The sequence below is a fragment of the Gouania willdenowi genome, chromosome 22, assembly GCF_900634775.1.
Source record: "Gouania willdenowi chromosome 22, fGouWil2.1, whole genome shotgun sequence".
Classification (NCBI taxonomy): Eukaryota; Metazoa; Chordata; class Actinopteri; order Blenniiformes; family Gobiesocidae; genus Gouania; species Gouania willdenowi.
In genome coordinates this window covers 20,218,549-20,244,030 of record NC_041065.1, presented here as the reverse complement: position 1 = coordinate 20,244,030, position 25,482 = coordinate 20,218,549, and the positions used below count along the sequence as shown (strand labels likewise).

General features: G+C 37.1%; 1 protein-coding gene and 1 long non-coding RNA gene across 2 annotated transcripts in view; one reads left to right on the top strand and one right to left on the bottom strand.

Moving 5' to 3' along the window:
- Positions 1 to 20,791, top strand: part of eipr1 (EARP complex and GARP complex interacting protein 1) — a 78,764-nt gene extending 57,973 nt beyond the window's left edge. The window contains exons 7-9 of the mRNA XM_028437511.1: positions 4,976 to 5,143; positions 10,254 to 10,421; positions 20,413 to 20,791. Coding sequence (XP_028293312.1) covers positions 4,976 to 5,143; positions 10,254 to 10,421; positions 20,413 to 20,587 — 511 coding nt within the window. The 3' untranslated portion in view covers positions 20,588 to 20,791. The remainder of the gene's footprint in view (positions 1 to 4,975; positions 5,144 to 10,253; positions 10,422 to 20,412) is intronic.
- LOC114456042 (uncharacterized) overlaps positions 1 to 25,482 on the bottom strand; it is a 332,361-nt gene that overhangs the window by 165,313 nt on the left and 141,566 nt on the right. The window lies entirely within an intron of this gene.

Here is a 25,482-nt window from a genome sequence, read left to right as displayed (position 1 = left end):
GCTAGATGGCTAGCTGCTGCTGGCATCCAGCTGGGCCATAACACTGATGATTTCCACTCTGCTGAACAAAAGACATACAACGCAGCTCTTTTTGAAGGCTCGCCTGGAGAAGAAACGCTTTTGTGATTTGCAGCTTTTTTGTGGTAAATTTTTCTGTGGATGCAGCTCCGAATCAATTTCATTACCAGTTTATTCTAACGGGTTTCTATTCTTTGAACCCCAGTTGTAACCTGCTGTTTTGGTTAGCTATGAATAAACCTCAGCAATGCATTTCAGGGACAGGTGCTTCAAAATAAACATTAATAGCCAGAAGTGCAGGCTCAGGTTGATTAAATGTGTCTAAAAATGATATCTGACATAGTGTGTTTTTTGGTCTTAGATGTGTCCTAAGGGCCACAAAAACGAGGATCTGTTACATTTTATGAGGAATAAAAGTACTGGTTTTCAACTGCCTGGAACATGTAATTAGATTAGCTGATGCTAATGAAATAGCATGCAGGGTTATCGTTTTTGTATTGTCCCAATGTCCTTTAACTCTTCTACAATGGGAGCGGAAGCCCTTTCTGTTCTAGTCCCATTGTAGATGGTTCCCTTTTGATGTTATTGCTCTTTTTAAAATTCAATGAAATCACCCGAGAGTGTATAAAACCTTTGTCTGAGATCATTGGAGTTTATAGTTCAGACTGTGGTTCTCCTTGTAAGTATTTGAATGAAGTAAGAATCAACAATCGAACTCTCTGTTTCTCCGTGTGATCTTAGATTCAGATCCAACATTATTCATTGATAATCATTGTTTTTCCTTAGGAAACCCTTTTTTTTAGTAAAATAAATGCAAAACTTCAAGGTTCTTGACAATGCAAGCGTTCAGCCACAAGATGGAACCTCACAATCAAGCAGGGCAAATTTGTTTGGTATTTTTTGTCACCACTTAGAAAAATGTGCTTTACTGAATAGAGATCTGTTGACTGAGGAACTAATGGTGTTGGTCAAAAAATATGATGTGTCATGGCATAATAGATAAACATGATAGACTTGTGTTCTCCTTTCTGGTCCGACCGTCTCATTATCACCATGTAAATCAAGACTCATCATCAGAACGGGCAACTGATTTCTGACTCATCTTTTCCATTGTAAACTCTCGAGACATTTATCCATTTAAATCTCAAAAGATTAGCAATTTCTGAAATAATATCCGGACTGCCAACAAACCTCCCTGACTGTCAAAGACACCTCAACCCTTTTATGTATTTATTAACTTTATGTTGAACTTTAATAAACATCTTAAGCAAACTAAATGTATACCTAAATGGATATAGTTGCTGCAATTCATTTGGTAGATAAGCTGTAGAAATCAGCAAAGAAATGTTATTTTAAGATACAGTTTTCTCACTAGTATCTATCTGGACAAAGATCAGAATTCAACATATTCAATATATATATATATATATATATATATATATATATATATATATATATATATATATATATATATATATATATATATATATATATATACAAATCAGAGCTTCTGCATGAAATGTGACAGAAAACAACATTTTGAGCAGATTTACCAAAATGTTCAGTATTTACCAACTGATAAAAAAGGCAACTATGTAAGATTAGCTGCATCAACACCTGCATGAATTTTTGGTTTATCAATAAACTTTTTAACATGTGCCAGACTGTGATGGCTCTTATCATTCTCGAGAAATTTAAGCCCATTTAGCTCCCAAAGCCAGGCTAGTGTTTCGGAGGAAAAAGCTGTTCTAGATATACTATTTCTGAAAGGCAAAGTCTCGTAATGGTGCTCTAATTATCATCTGCTGTAACAATAACCTTTAACTGAGGTTCATAACAATTGATAAAGAATGTAAAACTTGCAGGCCTGTAATTATCGACCTGTAATCCGTTATGGAAATGTCATTCCAATTTATCTCCATTAGGTCTTTAGTTTGAATTATGGTAGCATTTTGCGAATGAACTGAGAGGTGTCAAAGATGTGGCTTTTCCAAAGTGTCCCTTTGATTTTTGTTTCTTGCCAGAATGATTTTTTATGCATTAAGGATGATAAATGATTTAACCACAGAGTGTATCTGACATTTTTATTCTTCTTATGCCCTTCTCATGTTTGTTTAATGCTCTCTCATGCATTACAGTGGTCATTTTATTTCTGAGTAGTTTTAACTTACAACCCAGTTCTAGTCGAAGGACCGTCACAACTCAAATGCTTATTTTCATAAATTTTTTTATCTTTTCTTTCTGCACACTTAATATTTGCATTAACTTACAATTCAGATGCTGTATGAAGAGATTCAAGTATCTATACATCTATCACATGCTTCAGAAATGCTTTTTATTACACTGAAAATTAGGGATGTAACGATTCACTCAACTCCCGATACGATTCACGATACTGGGCTCACGATACGATTCTCTCACAATTTATTTTACAAAATGGGACTGTAGACAAATGATGACTGAAAAATATTCCTTTTTTTTTTCAGGAAAAAACTTGAAAAAACTGTATTATTTTCCTTTTATTTTTCATTGTCAAAAGAATCATATGATAAACTATTCAAAACAATGCAATTTAACTAAAAATAAATTTTGAATGAAATAAATAAAGGAATAATACCAATGAAGAAGAAGCCCATTAATTTAAATTCTGGTTCTAGTAAACAATGCAAAACTGCATAATGGTTCTTTTTCTTTTTAAAAGTGCAACTGAAAATATATTTTGTGACTTAACAATTAGACATAAAAAAAAAAACAGAATTATTTCACTGTATTTACGTCAGATATTTGTTTGGACCAACAGAGGGCGCTGGTAACCCAGTTGGCATGCAGTTATTCTAGCAGTGAAGAAGAGATGCTATGCGCCAGCAGACAGAGCTAATAGAAAAACGTGACTTTTACAGATATTCACGTAATATTACAGATATTCTTTCGTTGCTAAAGGGGTAAGGAATCATTTATGAACATGTTTAAGAGTAGAAGGCGGCCAGAAAAAGAGTAGTAGCAGATTACGCCCACTGCCTACACTTCTGGACAAGAGAAGGATAAATAGATATAGCGCCCTCTGCTGTTTAAAAAAAGTACTGCGATTCAATTTTCAGAGCATTGATATGAATCGTGACACCTATGAATCGATTTTTAACTGCCTTACGATTAATCGCTACATCCCTACTGAAAATTAATTTGCACTATTATATAGAGGTGTCCTGATCTGATATTGATATCAGATATCGGTCCGATATCAGCCAGAAAACGAATATCGGATTGAATCGGACTGCATCTAAAATCACCGATATAAACTCAGCGATAAGATTTTGCGCTCCAGCACTTCTGTCAATAGGTGACTGTGGTTCACACTCCAACAAAGTAACCTACTGTTGCTGACTATTGTTCTCTGTTTGAGTAACATCACTTGATCAAGCCTTTTCAAATATTTTGTACTACAAAATAAGTAATAAAAGTATGTATGATTTGTGCTGATATTGTATCCCATCAATATCGGTATCGGCGACACGCAAGGCTGAAATATCGGTATCATATCGGAAGTGAAAAAGCTTAGACATCCCCACTATTATAAACATTTCTTTGTTAAAAGGAACCACAGCGTTGCATGTTTGTCAACAACAATAACAGTAACTCTCACTTTGAACATTAGCTTCATGTGTAGCATCTCATAAAGTCAATAACAAATTCAGGATGGCCTCATGAATCAACTTCATGCTCCTCCTTTACCTTCTTCCTATTTTGAACACAATCATACCTTTGTCTTATTCTTTTGTTTGGGCTGGATGTAGGTGCTGATTCAGCACAACGTCTGCACTGGGGACTAATCAGGATGAGTTTGGTCAACCAGGATAGTTTTCCTGCAAAATATGAATGATAATATAACTTCAACACAATATGAGAAGACCATGCATGGTTGAATTTTGTATTTCTTTCCCCTGTTTTTCCAAGAGCACCCAAAACTGCTATAATTTAAACAGTTTGAACTGCCAGTCATCCCCTTGCCGTTGTTCTTCACAATCTGAAAAATTGAATTCACAAGGTGTTGTTCCATGTCTAATTATTATGAAAATGAACATTACTTTTTAACTTAAATATTGAATACTATTACTTTTTGCAGGATTTCATCGGTTTTTAATGTCTGATATCTTTGCTAACACAACCCTCTGCGTGTATCCGAGTCTGGCACGCTCCATGATTCAGTTTTCATCATTTCTTACGGTCTATCCCAGCCTATTTGCAGAGCTTGTCAAACAAGGTATTAGATAAATACTGTACCTTAAACAAAATGATCACACACATCCTTTTGTGTCTGGTGGGCTCCAAGTTGTCCCTGTTGATCATGGCTATCCACATCTCCCTCCTTTGCAGGTTGTCTCTCATGAAATCTTGGGTATTGAATAAAATCTCCTCTGTACTGGAGAAGCCGCGCACTACACATTTGCTAGCATGAACAGCATATACATATATGATGTATGTGTTTCCTTGCCCTTCAAAATGGTGCTCGTGCTGCCGGATGTGACGTCAGTGAATATTTTCTAGTAAAAGGACACAACGTTCTGAGCTTCTCTTCCTCTGTCATGTCATTCTCTTCCCTTCACTCCAGCAGGAGCTCAAGGCTGTGCTGTTGTGAGGCTTGCCTTTATAAGTTACCAATGCCAGCATCACGGTCTTTATTAAGCCTGGCCTTCGCTGAAAGACTCTGAAGGCTTTGATTCAGCCCTGGGATGTTATGGCTTGTGTGAATCCCTTTTTGTCTTTTTCTCCCATCTTCCTTTGTTGTTCTCTCAGATCCTTCTTCTCTTTTTTTTCTTCTACACTTTTCTCATCATTTCTTTGGCTGTTTGCTTCCCCCTCTTCTTAACCCTCCATCCCCATTCTTCTCTTATCTGTTTCCTCCCATGCCCTCTTCTCTCCCTTCTTTCTTAACACCTCTCTCTCTCTTTTTGCTCCCCAGTCAGATCTACTGTATAGAAAACGCCCACGGCCAGTTGGTGCGTGACCTGGACTTCAATCCCAATCGCCAGTACTACCTGGCTAGCTGTGGAGACGACTGCAAGGTCAAGTTCTGGGACGTCCGTAATGTTCAGGAGCCCGTGAAGACGCTGGAGGACCATTCTCACTGGTGGGTGGAAATGAATGGTTTTACTGTGAATAGGCTTCAGATGCTACAAAATCAAACAACTGGCAATGTTACTAAAGCAGTAGTTCCTAAACTCTTCAGACATTTAATCTGAAGCCATGTAAACGCTTCTCCTGCTCACTTAAAAAACATAATAATGTAACGTCATATACAATGTTGACCTACAGTGAAATTTGCCTCTGAATTTTACCTGTCCTGTTGAGGAATAATAAAAACATTAATAATAGTCTGTAAGGACAATAAAAACATCTTATTCAGAAATATCACTCAATTTATTTAATTAGCCTACTGACATTTTCTGTGACAAAAAAATCTGTTTTTCATCAGCCTGAAACTGTGAAATACGACTCGCTACAACTTAAATGAGAAGCGTTGAGGGGACATAACTCTACTATGTTTGGCTGAATTTGACAGGGTTTGAGTCTTAAATCTTCATGAAAAGTATTGTTCTGTATTTTGTTTTCAAAGCTGAACATCCATTTTCACATAAGTACGTGCAGAAGACATCAAGCATATTTGACTAGTGCAAAGCAATGAAGCTCTCTTCATGTTTTTGCTTTTCTGATGAGATTGTTTCACTGTCCACTAACTATTTTGTGGCAATGAATGGCGGCTCCTGACTGCTGCTTTATTCATGGTCTCGTTTTCAATGTTGTCATGCTGTTTTTAATCTTTATTCACGTAACCCCTGTGATAGTTTGCGTACTTCATTTTGGGAACCTCGGATATAAAGCACTTTGAAATTCTTGGTTTGAATGGTTCTTTACAAATACATATGCCTTGCCTTTTAGTAACAATTAAATTGATTGTTGTGTCTTTACCCAAATAAACACCCTTTGATGCTAACTTAACAAGCTGATTGTAGAAAAGTTGTTCTAACTATATATTTATGCCTAAAGAGCATTTTTATCATCTTGAATGAACAACACCGGTATGTGGAACGTACTCTGCAGTGTTGAAAGGGAAGGCACAGGCTCCACGTTGTAGGTGTGACTTTCCAAAAGACCGAATGGCCACGAAACAGATAATCCAATTCCCGCCAACACCTAAATCTGAGGCACTTTAAACGCACCATCGTCAATACACAAAAAAGAAATGTAACGTGTATAAGCAAAAAAAAAAAGTGTCTGATGAAAGAGGAATATTAATTATGTTTAATAGAAGGGATTGCTTTTTTAAAAATCTGATTAATTTGTGAATTAACATGATGTAACTACGCACTGAAACGTCAGATTAAAATGTTTCACCATTAACTTTCTATGGGAGTGGATATGCAAAGAGTAATCCTGATGTGATGAAAACATAATATATGAACGCTGAATCTGATTGGCTGAAATGTCCAAAATGTCGATGCCCACATACAAAGGGGTATTATGAGTATTTGACTCAGAAGATAATTCTTACACAAATTAGTTACAAAGCCATTTTCTATATATCCATTTAAACCTGAGCATAAATTGAACAGGCAGCCTCTTATTTTGTCAATAAAAACCAAATCACGTCAAACATAGTATGAGTATCAATGTTAGTCGTCTTCTTGGGCGCTGTAGGCATCACTGAGAGCTAAACATAGTGTACAGCAGGTGTGTGTGTGAAAAAAAAATGGACACACGCACAGACACGGTCATGTGGGAGTGGAATAGAAGAAGAGTGTGTCTGTGTGCCAAACGGCTCCTGCTGCAACACACCAGTCCCTACCTGATAAAAGCAGACACAATAACACACACACACCGATATACTGTCTCCACACACAGACACACACACACACAAAGGTGCATCCACACAAGTAAAAATTATCTTCAAATGAGAGATTGACTTGGCACACATATCAATAACTGCAGATAGTTGCAGTAGCGATATGTTCAGATACAGTGTGTGTGTGTGTGTGTGTCTATGTGCACGCTTGTAGGTGTGTGTCTAATAGAGGAAAGGAGAGCAATCTAATCTGAGCTTTTGCAGGAGCACTCGTTTTTATCTCTGTGTGTGGGTCCAGGCACATGTATTTGTGTGCGCTCTTGTCCAGTATGTGTATTTGTCTTTAATGCAATGCATGCCTGTGTGGGTGTTTCCCTCTCTCTCTGTGTATGTGTGGAGCATGCTCATTTTCTGGTGCGCAACCAGGATATGGCCTCAGGGCTGCTGGGGGTATTAGGGACTATTTTTTAGGAGGGAAGCGGATTAGGGGAGCGCAGGGAACAGCGTGGCCAAGGCTGATTTTCTGTCAACAGCCTTGGTTATCCCTCAATCCCTCCCTGTGAGGGAGCTGGGACCGCACTCTGAGCTTTGCCCCGGGCACACAGAAAGAGAGAGGTGCACACACACACACACTCACACACACACACTCAAAGAGAAAGAAGATGAAAAAGAGCAAGAAAGGCAGACTGTGTTGACAATCACAGAAATAGAAAAGAGGAAGGCAAAGGAATGTGAGGAATAAATGAAATCTAGCACTGAATACAGCCGGGCATCATTGAGTTTATGGTAATGATCATCAACTCATGTGAGCTCAGATCAAATATTAGACGGCAAGGTACGAAATCCCCATTACTGGCATCTGAATACACATCCAGATAGGCATATTCTACTGTGATCCCTCAGTGAGGGCACTGAATTTTATCAGCACGACTTGTGTGTTAGAAAGGGAGAAGGATTAGCATTTTTCTGCACATTTGTGTGTATGTGTAAACGTACATTATGTGGTACGATCTCACATTTAAAGTCAGCAATCAGTTGAAAAGAATACTATATATTGATTGATATTTGGATATCATTAAACTACTGTGGTTATTTTGTGTGTCAACTTTTCAGATAATAAATAACGTTTCGCTGGGTGTTTTTTTTTTTTTTTTACTTGGGGAAATTGTTTTGGAACAGTTCTCACATTTTGGCTACATTATGCAACTTTAAGTACCATATTTTGCAGAATATACCGGTAAGTCACACTACTACATTTGACGGTTTCCAAAGGATTCCAAAATTCCAGTTGCATGTCCGGATCTTACGCTGTTTCAATTGGCTTGGTGCAATGCTGATTAGCTCCTCTTTTTTTAGCCAGTAGTCTGCCTCTTTTTCTACAAGGTACACTATTGGTTGATTAAAGTGCCAATTATCAACTGAATCAGATATTAACAGCATGTATTGTGGCCGGAGTCTAATTCCTGTTGTTTCCAATTAAAAAAAAACTGAGTTTCTCTGTATTCCTGTGAGTTTCTTTCTACAAGCTTTAGCAAACCTGTGCTCCCTCATTACAGCTCCATGTCTGCATATAAGTCAATTTACATGTTTTTATTCTTTTTTTGGGGGTGTCCCAATCCGATATCTGATATCGGTCCGATATTAGCATGAAAACGAATATCGGATTCAAATTTCTGGATTTTCCGATTTTTATTTTTTTTAATTCATTTTTTGTTTATTTTATCCAATTGGTTAATAATAAATGGGTCAGTTTTTCTCATACCTACTGTTGCTGACTATTGCTCTCTGTTTGAGTAACATCACTTGATCAAGCCTTTTCTAACATTCTACACTACAAAATAAGTAAATATTATTTTATTGAAGAGAGAGAGAAAAAAAAAAAAAGTATGTATGATTCATGCTGATATCAGATCAATATCGGTATCGGCCGATACGCAAGGCTGCAATATTGGTATCATATCGGAAATGAAAAAGTTGTATCGGGACATCCCTACTTTTTTTCATTTTACTGTAATCCTGCTGACATATTGCTCAGCTTGACCGCGGTGGTTTGTGGTGGTCGGCGTTTGGCAGTCGGCTCCTATGAGTTATCGTTTAATTAGATCACTTTTATGATTTGTAGCAAGAGTTTTATCATTAACGGAAGTAAACCTACCTGTAGCAACAAAATCCAAACCGTCCTTTGCGTGTGCCCGCCGCTTCCGGGTTTACGCAAGATATAGACCTTCTAATTGGTCGAGCAGAGTCACGGGACTGCATGCAACCCGCACGTAAGACCAAAGATGATACAACGAGCAAGAGGATACATGCACTGATTTGGCACCCGTGTTACTCTAGTCTGTTTTGCTAACTCTCTAACAGCTGTACTTTACTAAAATACAAACCAAGTCCCATCTTTGTTCCACCCAAATGCACAATCAGACATGAACAAACAATTCATCCTCGTTTGCAGCTTATTTCTTGAAATCCAATGTAAACAGGTTTTCACAGGAATTCCAGCGAAGTGAGAAGTCAGTATGAATTTTATACCTCATTTTTACTCAATAGATGGTGCTGCTGACTTGCTAAAAAACATATTCCACCATATCAGTTGCTCTGTTACTTTTGAATGAAATAAGTAGCGACTTATACAGTGGACAATACTGTACTTTTATTGTGACTGGTTGATTGCTGTTGCTTTACTGTTACTGTGCGAAATGATTTAAGTGACAAACTATCACATTGCATGCACTAAAACTGCAAGAAGAAAATGTTTTACAAAGTATTAGTGTGTCTACCTCTTCCTGCATTCATTTCATTGACGTGCCATCAAAAGTAGTTTGGTTTAGTTTAGAGTTGTTCCGTGCATTTGCAGCTTTTACAGCTTTAACTCTTCTGGGAACGGTGTTTATCACAATCGTTGACCATTCTTCCAGAAGCACATTTGAGGTGTCGAACACTGATGTTGGATGAAAATAACTTATTCCGCTCTTATTCAACCCAAAGTGTCTGATCAGGTTAAGGTCATGACTCTGAGCTCGCAAATCAAGTTCCTCCACATCAAACTCCTCAGTGCCTTTATCCATCCTGCTCTGTGTCATCCCCAAACTGTTGGAAAGTGTGAAGCATAAAATTGTGCAAAAAGCTTTAGCCTTGTGAAGACACCACATAGAAAATAAATGTTTTTTTCTCAATGAAGTGGAAAAAAATGATCTAAACTTTGTAATCTTGTAGTGAAACACAACTACATTATTACTATTGTTATGTTAGTGTTCAATTTACTGAATAATGATCATTTTCAATGAGTGCTTTCATTTCACCATGACCTGAATCATCTATAGAGTAATGCATTTTGCCAGATTTTAGCTATGTTTTATTCTCCTCCCATAAAACAAATGCATGTGGTTGTGCGTCTCAGGGTGTGGAGCGTCCGCTACAACCACAGCCACGACCAGCTGGTGTTGACAGCGAGCAGCGACAGCCGCCTCATACTCTCCAACATGGTGTCCATCTCGTCCGAGCCATTCGGACATCTGGTGGACGATGACGAGCTGAGCGAGGGGGAAGATAACCACCAGGAAGAAAAGTAAGAGTTAACAATTAGAATGCATTTTTGAGCAGTAAAAATACCCACTAAAACTACTAGCTTTGAGCTTTTTTAACGTTTAGTTTTCCGTAACAAACATCCTCTGCAGGGCAACAATTTAGCTGAAAAATTTTATTTTAATGTAATTTCTGACATGGGATATGATGTCATCAGAAGTCTTTATCTGTTTTAATTTGTTTGAACTTAAAACCAATGTATAGTTTATTTACGAGATAATGGAGCACATTAACAGCCATACCATAGAATTGGGTATTTCTAAAAGTAAAGGTGCGTTATTGTCATTGTGTATTAATTACAACTTATTGTAAGGCTGACCCTGATATGAATGATAATGATATGAATACAGATTTTTAAAGAAAGGAAAAACTGTTTACCTATACGCTACTGAATCTGAGGACTAAAGCTCTACGATTATACATTTTATATATTTCTGGCTATAGGCAGACTAACTATATTGCAAAAGCTGAGTGTTCTCCCTCATCTGAAAATAATAAAACTTACCTTTCTTTATTTCTAATGTACTAAAAAATGTAAGTACTATATAAACATAAGGTAAAGTGCAATCAGAAACTGTGGCTCGTATTTGAAAGATATAATTAAGTCAAAATCATCAGGTTTAGCAGACCGGTATTCTGGGAATAATTGATAGGTACCCATGGTTCATCAAATCATGGACTAGTTCATGGATTAGGAATATCTCGATGTAGTTATGCAAACTTTGGGCCCTCTAACAATATCTTGCTTAGGGCCTTCACATAGCTATAAAAAAAAAAACTGTGGATTTCATCTAAAAAAGTGTAATTAAAGTTTATTAAAGTCATTATTCAAAAAATTCTGTAGATGACAAATCTCTAGTTTCATTGCTGATCTTTACTCGACACATAATGCCTGTGACCTCCTTTATCAGGTTTGTATTCACAGGAAGACAATCCACACAAATACATCTGTGACTCTCAAATGTAAATTTGCAGTTATAGGATTTATTTTTTTTATTTGTGCACAGATATTTACATATACTGTATGCACACTGTTGTGCAAGAATAATTACGTGTGCAAATCTTGTGATTTGGTCCTGCCTCCAACATGTCTCAGTAAAGCTAGGCTTTACCTTTGCCTGCAGAATCTGTCAATTTACACACAAGTTGAATAAGTTGGTAAAAGAGATTTATCAGTAATGTACACCATCAACCCCACAGTTAACAATCTGCATTTTTAACTTTGTCCCCCCTCTTTCCTTCCATCTCTCTCACTTTTTTTTCTCCAGCAGGCAGAGGTATGAGTTTCTGAACATCTCATATCTAAGACCTTGATCTTTATCACAAGTATATTTATGTCCTCTCCTCTGTTTGATGTTATGTTATTATTCAGATGAGAAATCACAGCACTCTGCTAAGTCACAGGCAGCTCGCTTTCATCACATTTTTTTTTACGAAAGCATCTCCAGCTGTCTTGTACATTTTTGTAACGCCACAAAGAGCCTAATTTGCCAACCTGTGAGAGTACAAAGACATGCCGTGTGTACTGAACTGTTTATTTGATAATAGATCCTTCAAGATTAGACATGACTGCCTGAACCTTCATTTTCTCGTTCTCTGACACTCAGGATCATAAAAGTGGAGATGTAAAACATTAAAAACATGTTTCTGTCAAAACACCTCAGGAGTTTTCTCGGCGTTGTTTAGAGTTGATTTAAAACCAGCAGGAATATTATCGGCAGTGGTTAGCGTTCATTGCTCTCAGATCTGCCTCTGTCCTCCATCCACTACATCCTGTTCCCCCTCTCAACCCTAAGTACCCGCTCTCACGCTCAATGACAGACTCTCACTCTCAATTACAAACTCTCCTATCTAATCAGCAGCACTCAGCTCCAGTTTTAACCCTTTCACTTTAGGCATTGACCCCTCTCGTATGTAAAGCACATGTCCACTCCACAAAAGCATGACGGCACAAAGCTCTCCTTGTGTTTACACGGCTTCTTAACTTTAATATGCTTTGAAACCTTTTCAAATGTTACTAAATACAGCTCCTCTTAAAGGGGTACTCCATACCCCGCCCCCTCTTCAGGTGACACTCGGTTCAACTCCACCCTGCTCGGCCATTTTTGTAGTTTGATAGAAGAGATACAGCTATGTAGCGGCACATAAACTTTTTATTCAGAGGTTATTTACAAAATGTCAACAACAGAAGACTTGTCCATCCAACCTTACATGTTACAGCCAGAGTCGGACCCCAGCATTAATACAGTCTTTTCAAAGAAAAAAACGGCAAAATGAAGTGACTAATGAAAACTTTAGACTTAAATTAAATCATGTAGGCCATATCATCAAGGATCTAAAATGAGCACACAGCGCTAACATATGAAGTCTGAAGACGGTGCAACTGCTAATGCTAACAAAACAATCACAGGGACGTCTTATCATCACACTTTTTAGCGTTATTTACAGCTTACCGAAGTGCTCTGTTTGTCGTCTCAAAAGACAGAAGGAATTGAACCCTCAATCAGACAAAGTCTTTGGGCAAATCCTTCTTTATACTGGCGGAGCTTGCAGAAGCAGTCATCCTTGAAGTGCTTCGCGCACACAAAAATAACCTTACCCACAGATGTGGGTACATTTCCGTGAAAAATAAAACTCAACCAGGCACTTTGAAAAGGTTCTGATGCTGGGAGACGGTGTAATGAAGCATGTGGGTTACTACATCCAACAACCGAACATTTTGACTTATCCTCTCATAACTTCGGCATCTTTGAGCTTGGACTAGAAAATAAAAGCGAGAAATAAAAATGGCAGATTGCTCGAAGTGTTGGACCTGGAGTTGATAATTTGGCAGTTCCGCTGCAAATACTGTGATGTAATAGTTCAAAAAACGTAATAGAGAATAGAAAAATCGAAACAGATTGAAAAATATGAGCAAAACAGAATATAAAGATATCTACGGAGCACCTGAAGAGACTAATTTGATTTTTTCTGTACTTCTAAGCACTCTAAATATACAACAAAATGCATTTAAGGGCTAAAAAAGTGGATTTAGCATGATATGTCCCCTTTAAAGCAACCTCAAAATATGTCCACCATGATGATCCTGTTCTTCTTGGGACTAACACAATGTCCAACGAAATGGAGGACATGTAACTAAGAGCTATGATGTCAGAGTGAAATATTATTTCACCACAGAGCAAAATTGGTAGCAGAGATGCAAAGAGTTCTCCTGATTTGATGAGAACATGATATGAGAACCGTTATGCTCACATTTAAAGGGATATTACGTGTGTTTAAAGCCCAAAAGTTTCTATAACTAGATGAGCTGAATACAAGTGCGGATGCATAGGCTGAGCCCCTCTGAGTCAGTATAACCCCCCCGGATTTATTATAACACATGGGGTCAATATAACACCCTGGAGTTGTTATACTTACTACGAGGGGTTATAACACCCCTGGAGTCCGTATAACCCCTCGGAGTCAGTATAACACCCTGGAGTTGTTATAACCCCTCTGAGTCCGTATGACTCCTCGGAGTCCGTATGACCCCTCGGAGTCAGTATAACCCCTCGGAGTCAGTATAACACCCTGAAGTTGTTATTACCCCTCAGAGTCCGTATAACCTCTTGAAGTCAGTATAACCCCTCAGAGTCAGTATAACACCCTGAAGTTATTACCCCTCAGAGTCCGTATAACCTCTTGAAGTCAGTATAACCCCTCGGAGTCCGTATAACACCCTGAAGTTATTACCCCTCAGAGTCCGTATAACCCCTCGAAGTCAGTATAACCCCTCAGAGTCAGTATAACCCCTCAAAGTCAGTATAACCCCTCAGAGTCAGTATAACCCCTCGGAGTTTGTATAACCCCTCGGAGTCTGTATAACCCCTTGTCGTCATGACTAACAGCTCGGGTATTGATAATAACTGTATTAATCATGACAAACAGCAGGTATTACATTTTTTTTTTCCCATTCAAAGGAGATGACCTATGACGTCACTGTTCCAATAGATTAGAATCTTTTATTTTATTTACATTGAATTTAGATAATTAATTAATAAATAACCATTGATCCTTGTGCAGACGACTCTTTGTGATGTCCTCTTACCTCGATCCTCTGTACCCAGCCATGTGCCATTATCCTTATTTTAACCTGTGCGTCTGTGTGCGGTGGATGGAGTTTGTAGGGGGTAGATGTTTTATTATTTTCAACTTTGTAAAAGCATTTTGAGCTGCATTTTATTGCATGAAAATTGCTTTTTATGAATAAAGATTGATTTGATTTGATAAACTTACGTAAACTCCAGAAGACAGCAGGAGTGTGATCAGTATTCTGTACGCTGGGGAACCCTGGTCGGTAAAATCAGACTAAAATTATGGAACGAGTTATCAGACAAAAATCTGTTCTATAATAATAAAGGACATGCAAAACAATAGTGAGCATGCTCTACTCCTCTCTAATTAACTCCAAAGACATGTCTGACGCATTTCTAACAAAGTTGTATTCCTCATCTTTAAAGCTATCATCTACATTCATGTGATGGGTTGAGTATCTGTTATAAAGTTGCTTGTTGGTTTGTTGACAACTTTTTGAGTCACTCATGTAAAAACTGTACTTTTTATGCCCTAACTGCCAAATCAAAGTATGTATATTTTTTATTTTTATTTTTTTCTTTTATAATGTGCATGTCGTAGCCTAATGTGATCACCGGGTGTGTCATCACTATCCTTAACATTCATAAATTATCGTCCATGTCAACAAGTGGTGATGGATAGAGCCATAAAGCTGCCTGCTTGTATAAATTGTTTGATGATTTGTTGCAATACTTTTTTATTACATAAGGTGAGCTGAGAATTACTGATAAAAAAAATATGAAAGAATTCATCTTATTACTGGGGCTGCTAGTGATCATTGGCATAAGTTAAATTAGACACTTTCACAATGGCTGGAGCTCACCAAAAACATCACACAATTAAAAAGATAATTCAGACATTTAAAAATAGATACACTCGTAAAAAAAAAACACAATATATTTCATTTAAAAAATAACCTGAAATTTATATAGAGAGTGAGGGGAATAGTAATAATTATTATTATTATTTGATCTTGTGCTGATTTTGTACATTTGCCTAGAGGTAAAGAATGTATTGGAAGGTTTATTTTAACAGTGAAAGATAAAATAGCAACATAAAAATCCAGAAAAACACAACTGATGATATTGATTTGCATTTTAATGACTGGATAAGTGTTTGATCCTCTTTCTACCAGCAAGATTTATGGCTCCCAGGGGTCTTTTCTACAGGTAACGGGCTGAGATTAGGAGCTATTTAGGAGCTAATGCTAAAAAACAAGCAATGATAGACAACACCAGAAGGATGATTAAAAAAAATAAATTACATCCTAAGATTCTAAAAGTCAGGATTTTATCTTTATTTCAATAAATGAATTAAGGTTAGAATGGTGAATACAAATTCCTGTGTTATAGTCATATTAGCAGGTGGCTAATTTTTTACAATGACATTTCTATTTCAAGCAGCTAAAGAGTATCTGTGGTGAATTTTAATTCAAGTTTTATTTAAAAACTGTGTATAATACGAGAGGTTTAATCAGGCAACATTAGTCATGAGTCATTGTAGAAAGAAACTGGTCATCATGAAGGCCATCTCACCTTCTTCACAGGCTTGTGGTGAGTGGTTCTGCCACTGTGCACGTTCCTGGTGAACTTTTTCTCCTCTGAATCACTATGATGTCCTTACTGTCTTTTTTGCTGGGACGTTCTCCAGAACACATACTTCTGTTGTGTGTAGTAGTGAATACAAACAATATTAAAGAATAGTTAATTTTGTCTTCTTTTTAAATAGTATGTTAAGTTGAGGTTTTGTTTATTCAGACAAGGTTTTTCAGGAAATTTGTAAAAACTCTTACATTCACACACCAGTGGGACAGGACTGCCATGCAAGGCGCTAGTCGACCACTGGGAGCAACTTAGGGTTCAGTGTCTTGCCCAAGGACACTTCGACACATAGTCAGGTACTGGGATCGAACCCCCAACCTCTCGATCAGAAGACGACCCACTACCACCTGAGCCACGGTCGCCCCTAATAAAAATTTCAATACGTAAAGGAAAGCACTAGAAAAACCTTAATAGACATTTAAAAAAAAAAAAAAAAAAGAGCAGTGCTAGCTAATGTAAAACACTGCCCCAGAATCAACTGTAAATGTCACATTCAGCCAAAAAGATTGGTTGATCGCTTTTATTTTGAGGAATAACATCTTATAGAAATGCACTTTAAAGGTGTTTTTGTTTAGTTTTTTAAATGAATGTGCAATTCTTTTTATTATTGGTAATTAGGGTTGTTGAAAAAATTTGGCGATATATCGCGATATTACATCAAAGGGGTTACCTTTATTTAACCAGGAAAGTCTTTTACACAACAGGAGACATTGTAACTGCACAAAGAAGTACTCTGAAACCTGGACATATTGACCAGCTTGTGTTTTTTCAATAAAATCTAAAAAGGAAGTACAAACTTTCTGCATTTATTTGTAAAAATATTATTTTTTTTGTTAAGCCCTTTTTAGTTGCACTGTAAGCACTTTGCTGCTACAAGCCTGTTATCACTTTAACAACTGATAATCACGCCCTTACAAATCAAAATGTAATAGAAGTTTTGAGCTTGTTGAACTGAAGAGTTTCTCATTAGGACATGAAGTTGCACCTTTGACTTTGTTTAAAGTTGTAATTTATGTTTGAAAGCATGACTTTCACTTTCACACAGATTACCAGCACTAACCAAAAACTTTGTTCACAGCTATTGTTGCAATGATACATTTATTTTTCAATCACAGTGCCACCACCAGCTGTATAACAATACAGCGCTTGGATTAGCAGTTAACAGCTTGCAGTAATTTTACCCTAAAGCTGCTAAAAATGCTGCTCTTGGTATGTGATGTGAGAAAGTCCCTCACGCTGCCAACAGCTTGATCTCCCCACCCCCCCAAAAAAAAAACCACAGCATTTCATCGTGCTAACTGAGGCCAAGGCCAGCATTTGTCAACATCCGTCAATTCTCCCGCAGCACGCACCCCTTGTTCCTTTTGTTCTCCGATGAATGTGTTGGATTGATGCGCTTAAGAGTGATTTTATTTCAGGCCGTGGCCCAGCGGGAGCAGCTACTGTCAGCGCCACAGCGTTAATGTGTAAAATAAATCCAATCTGTAGGCTGCTGTTGTCCTCCAGGACTACTTACAGCTGTGGCTTTGGGAGGTATTTGGCATTGTAATAATGCTTGATCATAATTTTGAAAGGTTATTTATTGTCAGATTTTTGAAGCTGGGGGAGAAAGCACTTCACATGTGAGTTTTTACTTTTGGAGAAAAAAAATCTCACCTTCAGATTTTTTTTTTAAATAATAATGATACCTTTTTGCAATGTTGATTTTTTAAAAACTTGAAACCTTCAGCCTGCACCTTTTGAATTACACCTGCATTTATTGATTTGTTTTTTTGTTTGTTAGCAGGATTATTTCAAAAGAATTCAACGTATTTTAACAAGATTTTAACCAAAGGTAGATATAACGCCATGGAAGATTCCATTACATGTTGGAGGGGATCCAGATCAATATACTTTTTCATTTTCATTTCATTTATTTGTTTGTTTTTTTTTTTCAAACAGGGACAAGAAAACACAACGAAACTTTAACAGAAAAAAAACAATCAGAGATGTTCAAAATAATAAATAAGATCCATGTACACTTATAATTGCAATAATATGTCTGCTCAAAAGGGAGTGGGAACAAGAAAGACTTGTTTAATCTCATCCCCATTTCTTAATCATACAATTTTTCATCATATTGTTTCTGTCGGTTTGGATTTCCAGAAATACACAATAAGTACTAAACAGAATAGGAAAATAAAATAACTAATAATCAGTAACTTAAGATATACAAGAATACAATGCAAATCCCAACAATGGTAATAAATTCCATTCAATTCAATTTGCATTTAAAGACAACACTAGCCGTTAGGGATGTAACGATTCACTCAATTCTCGATACGATTCGATTCACGATACTGGGTTCACAATACGATTCTCTCACGATTTATTTTACAAAATGGGACTGTAGACAATTTTTTTTTTGGGGAAAAAAACTAGAAAATACGGTACTATTTTCCTTTTATTTTTCATTGTCAAAATAATTCCTTGATAAACAATTCAAAACAATGCAATTTAACTAAAAATAAATCTTGAATGAAATAAATAAAGGAATAATACAAATGAAAATGAAGCCTATTAATTTAAATTCTGGTTCTATAATAAACAATGCAAAACTGCATAATAGTTATTTTTCTTTTTAAAAGTGCAACTGAAAATGTATTTTGCCAATTGGACTTTAAAAAAAAAAAAACCGTGATTGCAATGATTTACGTCATATTTGTTTGGACCAGCAGAGGGCGCTGGTAATACAGTGGTCGGTTGGCATGCAGATATCTTGCAGTGAAGAAGAGAAGCTATGCTAGCAGACAGCGCTAATAGAAAAACGTGACTTTTACAGATATTCAAGTAATATTACAGATATTCTTTCGATGCTAAAGGGGTAATAAATCATTTATTAACATATTTAAGAGTAGAAGGCGGCCAGAAAGAAAGTATAAGTAGACTCCGCCCGCCGCCCACACAGCACCCTCTGCTGGTTAAAAAAAGTACTGCGATTCAATTTTCAGAAAATCGATATCAACCGTGATACCTATGAATCGATTTTTAACTGCCTTACGATTAATCGTTACATCCTCACTACTGTGACCAGACCATACGTTTATGAAGTGATTTAAAACTCTATACTTGTTGTGAATCCAGGCTCTTCCTTATTTTCACCCCACAAACAGACAGACAAAAACTCTTCCTGGTGCTTCCATTCTTGGGTATTACCGATTGTAGATTTCAAACTTTTTAAAATCCATCTCTCTCATCATTGGCAAAATTTCAGAATTCATATAATTCATATCTCAGGTCATAATTGACCAATCTTTATGAAATGTTACCCAGTTATGTTGGGTCGGTTCTTTTATTACCCCACTAAGTTTCATACAGATCAGATCGGATTGTACTGCAATTTTTCAAAACAATACCAATACTTTTGCATCTACTGTATTATTATTATTAAGGCAGTGGCTATTCATACGGTTGCCTTATTAATATACCGGCATTATATCCGTACGCAGCGCCCCTCATTGGCTAGTTTAGATCACGTGACTAACACTAAACCTAACCGTAAACCTAACCCTAACCCTAAAAATTATTGTGATATAGGGTTATAACCTAACCCTAAGACGCTACGTACGTGTACCAATAGCCACCGTACGAATAGACACTTTCTATTATTAATAGGAATAGAAATTTCTTAGAAGCCTTTAAAGGTGCAGTCTGCAACTCTCAGAACCCTCCCTCCCCGCTGCTCTCTTGCCCTGCCTCCAAACTTCCCAAAGTCCCTCCCTCAGAGGTGCTAACAAGCTAACGTTAGGCCGACAGCAACATCACAGTAATATAACATTATATATATTATATCATATATTACTGCAGCGCTGTGCACACACCTCAGCAGCAGCAACAACACAGTGTCACTTACAGCAGCCCACACAGAGGCTGATGCGCGCACATGAACAACACATGCACTACAGAGTTAAACTACTAGTTTGATGTGAAGCTGTCCTTACATAGTGACAGCTTTAGCAAATATGACAAAAAGTCACTTTTATAAGAGTTGCAGACTGCACCTTTAATGTGAAAATTATTATAGTACCATGATCATTTTCACTGATGATAACTGTCAATATTTGGCAAAAAGGAGATTTGGCTCTAACTGAGTGCTTTTTAATTTTATTTTATTATTTTCTTTTTTTAAATGTTTTGCTCTGAAAATGTTTTTTTAACCACTTTAAAACATTGTATTATCCTTCCTTTTGTGTCACCTATTTTGTTCACATGTTCCTGCAGAAATAAAGAGCCTCTAAAAGACAGCGTGGTGTCCACCTATGAGGAGCACGAGGACAGCGTGTACGCTGCTGAGTGGTCCTCGGCCGACCCCTGGCTCTTTGCCTCGCTCAGCTATGACGGACGCCTAGTCATCAACAGAGTCCCCCGGGCCCTCAAATACCGCATCCTGCTCTGAGAGGGGGCGGAGCATCTGGTGACCTTAGCGAGTGTGTATCCAAACCTGCTCATGGATGTGCTGTGCACGAGAGCACCGACTGGAAGATGACATGTGTCTGTGTGTCTGTGTAAGTACTTAATGTAAATATAAAGCACCATTCCTATTTCATTGTAAAAGCAAACTGTTGCTATTCAGAAATAAAGTAGAAAAATAATTGAATAATTTATGAGATTTCTTGATATTTTTGGTTTCAAAAGAACTTTCATTTACTGATATTACATTTCTAATTATCGCTGTGAACAATGTTTTCTGTTGTCTAAAAATGAGTTTTCTTCCCACTGATGTTCGTTCTGTAACTTTTAAACCTGAAATGATGATAGTAAATATCCCAAAGTTTTTATTTACTGAAAAAGAAAGGTAAGTATTTAATTAAAAAAAAAAAAGAAATATATAGTGAGCTTTAATTATAAGCTCTATCAATAGATTGTGTGTAAAACTAGAGGTTTAACCAGGCAACTTTTGCCATAATTCCTTGAGAAAAAGTCACGGCTACTAAATAACTGTCAGCAAGGAAAGGTTGGCGCCAAATTAACTTTGATAGTGACGCACCTTTATTGCTTTGGATTTACCATCAGGGACGTTTCTGGTAGAATCAGATTTTTTATTTATTTTCTTTTTTTTTTTTTTCTTCTTCCCTTCATTAAATTTATTTAGCACACATTAAAGAAAAAAAACAACATTAAAGGTTCAAGGGGGGAACAAAACCCAAAGGGCATATATTATAAGAGTTCCACCCTTTTCGATAAAAAAAATACAATTTAAAATAAAGGCTAACAAATAAACACTTAAAATCAGGAGACAAAATGCACAATTGATCTTTGATATATGAGGAAAAAGATTATGTCAACAAAGTACACAAAAATCAATATCAAAAGAAATACAAAATTAAAACATATATATACATTCGCCCATATACACACGCAAATTCAAACATACATATTACACGTAGATTATAATCATCTCGAAAAGGCATAGAGGAAAGTGAGAGAGGGCATAATTAGATGTGATGTAGGAGTAGTTATAAATGGATGATATGTTTTTTTTTAAACTGCCTTTTAAAGAGTGTGTAGGAGGATATGGATCTTATTGGGGGAGGTAAACTATTCCAAAGCAGAGGGCCTCTATAGGATACTGTATGTTAAACTGATGATGTGACGGGCAAAGGGTAGATATCGATAATATTTTTTGTCAATACTGTGTCTTGTATGGTATGATTGTATATTTAAAGTAGAGTGAGGCAAAAAAAAAGTATTTGGCAGCCACTGATTGTGCAAGTTGAGGTTGGAGTGTGACTGTATGAAGGTGTGGACAGGTGTCTTTCATACAGATAGCGAGTTCAAACAGGTGCCATTAATACAGGTAACGAGTGGAGGATAGAAGAGCTTCTTAAAGAAGAAGTAACAGGTCTGTGAGAGCCAGAATTCTTGCTGGATTGTAGGTGCCAAATACTTATTTACAAATAAATTCTTTAAAAATCTTACAATGTGATTTCCTGGATTTTTTTTTCACATTCTGTCGCTCACAGTTGAAGTGGACCTATGGTGAAAATTACAGACCTCTGTCGTCTTTTTAAGTGGGACAACTTGCACTATCGGTGCTTGCCAAATATGTTTTTGCCCCACTGTAAGAGTGAAAACATTATAAAAAGTGAATCACTACAACATCTTTCCATCTCGTCCTTTCTCTGTCCTGTTGCTCGCAATCATTCATGAGTCCTAACTGACTGTTCATAGTGCAACTGACCACAGACCATCAGAAGTTAAAGTAACAGCTCCAGACGCAGCAAAAGCAGCTCATACACACACTGTTGTGCTCTGTGTAGTGAGAATTAAAAACTGTCTTAAAGAAAATGTGGAGGAAAACTGTAAATAAAGACAAAAATCAAAGAAACAGTGTGCAAGCTAATGCAAAACACTGCCTCATTATCTACTACGCCACATCTATTATTTATTCACTTTTTCATTACAGACCACTTTTTTTTTTTTTTTTTTTAGATAAGATAATGGATCTCTTTAGATAAATCTACAAGTAGTCACCCTTGTGTCGTTCTGTGCCATGAGTCTAGGAAGTTGGCATTAAAAATATAAGAATTTCAAAATAAATCTCCTAATCTGTAAAGAAGAAATATATGTATATATATATATATATATATATATATATATATACATAATAATAATAATCCTAGGATGGCTACAGCTTTGTGGTTAAGCAGAAAAGGACTCTACCAACCCTGGATCTTTCTTCACGTCGTCCCCATATCATTCCTCCTCCCTCTCACCCATCCCTCCTCCCATCACCTGTCATCCGTCATCCCTCTCTCCAACCCATTGCCCATAAATCTGCACAGCCTTTGCTCAAACTGGTCGATAATGACAGTCCATCCCTCTGATATGGCAGACACCACTGACAGCCCTTTTAATTGCAGCTTGATTGTATGGATCACACATTTGCAGGCTCACACTATACACCCACACACACACAGACAGACAGACACACACATTTAGTAGCGTGGGGGGGGCACAGGCACTTCATTAGCTATGCCAGTCGTGTCAGGCGACGCCACGGCTGAATACAAAACGTATTCGTCTTTATAATCAGGAAAACCATTCACGCACACACACACACAAGCACGCACAGTGAGCCCTTGTTACCCTGCAGTCAATTATTGAGAGGAGTGATCAGGGTGGAGATAGACGAATATTGTGCACTGAAAAGGTAGTCGCTCAATCTTTCTCATCTGGAAACTTGCACTGCTCGTCATTGGCACCCGGCACATGACTGTCATCTTCTCTTTGCCCTCTCACATGCTTGGGATGTGCATGTTTATTTGTGATAAAGTGTCGGTTTGTATATCAATACTTCACAATGACCAAACAGCATATTGGATCCTTTTAAATGTACTTTTAAAATGTAGAGGATGGCCTTCACGCATTATATCAGCCGCTTATACAGAGAAATCAGTCAACCGTTATTTTAACAACTTAACATTTGATTGGTGGTTGGAATACCTGAAGGTTTTTGTACAAATTACTGACAATCAACATAGTGATGTAGATACTTCACGTTGGAGTAGGTGGAAGTGGTCCTTGTTACGTCAAGCTGTAGTTTTTTCCAAATATCAAAATTTGGTACACACCTCTTGATCTAAAAATCATCTAAACCTGATTGTGGGCGGACCGTGGCTCAGGTGGTAGTGGGTCGTCTTCTGATGGAGAGGTTTGGGGTTCGATCCCAGTACCTGACTGTGTCGAAGAGTCCTTGAGCAAGACACTGAACCCTAAGTTGCTCCCAGTGGTCGACTAGCGCCTTGCATGGCAGTCCTGTCCTACTGGTGTGTGAATGTGAGAGTGATTGGGTGAATGAGCTGATATGTAAAGCGCTTTGAGACTGCTTCAGTGTGGTGATAAAGCGCTATATAAAATCAAGTCCATTTACCAAGTCCATTGTTTTATATATTGCTGAAATAAAAAATTAAGCCTAAAAACTGCATAACTTCCCTCCTCCCCCCCAAAAAAGGATAGATTAATCGATTACTAAAAGAATGGTTTACTGCAGCCTTATAGGAATAATTTGATTTGTCAAATATAAATATGGGTTCATTTAAACCCCAACAATACTCAATCCAAATGACAGATGAAGCTTGAATGAAAGACTATTATATATGTATACTTCACTAGATTGAATGCATCTAAATTGCATTCATGTGATGGGCTGTGAATAACTTTAAGGACAGCTAATTAGCATTTTACCATGTCCAGGTGTCACATGGTAAATTAAATATAAAATGTCTAATGTACTGGTAATAATAATAAAAGTGTGATGTGAATGCAAATGAAAAGAAACTCAGTTGCTCAACGATGTGTATTATCCTCCATACAGTAACACTACTGAGATAAAGGCTGTAAGGGTATCAGTCGGAGCATTTGAAAGACTTTTCTTTTTTTTTTTTTTTTACATTACTTTTTACAGTAACTCATTATTTTTTTTATTAAGAAATCAGTAAAATATCTGAGTTACCTTTTTGATACATTAACAGATAGATAAATAGTTATGCAGACACATACACCATCTGAAGATTGGTTATGTCAAATTTTCCAATACACATCACACAAACCCACAAATACAATTACAAATCTCCTTAGAGATGTGTGCTCTGTCTGATACATTATTTGTGATTGTATACAACTTAATTTTCACTTAAGTTAAATCCTAGTGAATCTTAAAAAAAACAAAAAGTAAATTAAATTAACATAAATAAAAAAAACATGGCCAAGGGATAAAAGCAGGAAACTCAGAAGCTTTAGTGATTGACAAACCTACAACATGAAAAACGTGAAAGCTATTAATTACTTAATAATAGATATTCCATTTTAGTCAGTGTACTGTATTTACGGCATATTTGTTTCGACCAGCAGAGGGCGCTGGTAACCCAGTGGTCGGTTGGGATGCAGCTATTCTGGCAGTGAAGAAGAAATGCTATGCTAGCAGACAGAGTTAATAGAAAAACTTGACTTTTACAGATTATTACGTAATATTATAAATAATCTTTCGGTGCTAAAGGGGTAAGGAATCATTTTTGAACATGTTTAAGAGTAGTAGGCAATTCCAGTTTTGATGCGCACAATGCACAGCAGTACCAGTAACATGCAAGTGGGATTGCCAGGTTGGGGGCCCTCTAGTGGCCAGGGGGCCATAAGCAGCCGCTTAGTCTGCGTGTAGGCTGGGCCGACCAAGCGTCTTAGCTTTGAACCCATTTCTAAAGAGACCCTGGGAGATTTTAAAGGTCCTTCTAATCATGTTGTAATATTGTTACTAAAGCTCATATTGCAGAACTTGTTAAAGGAAAATCTCGA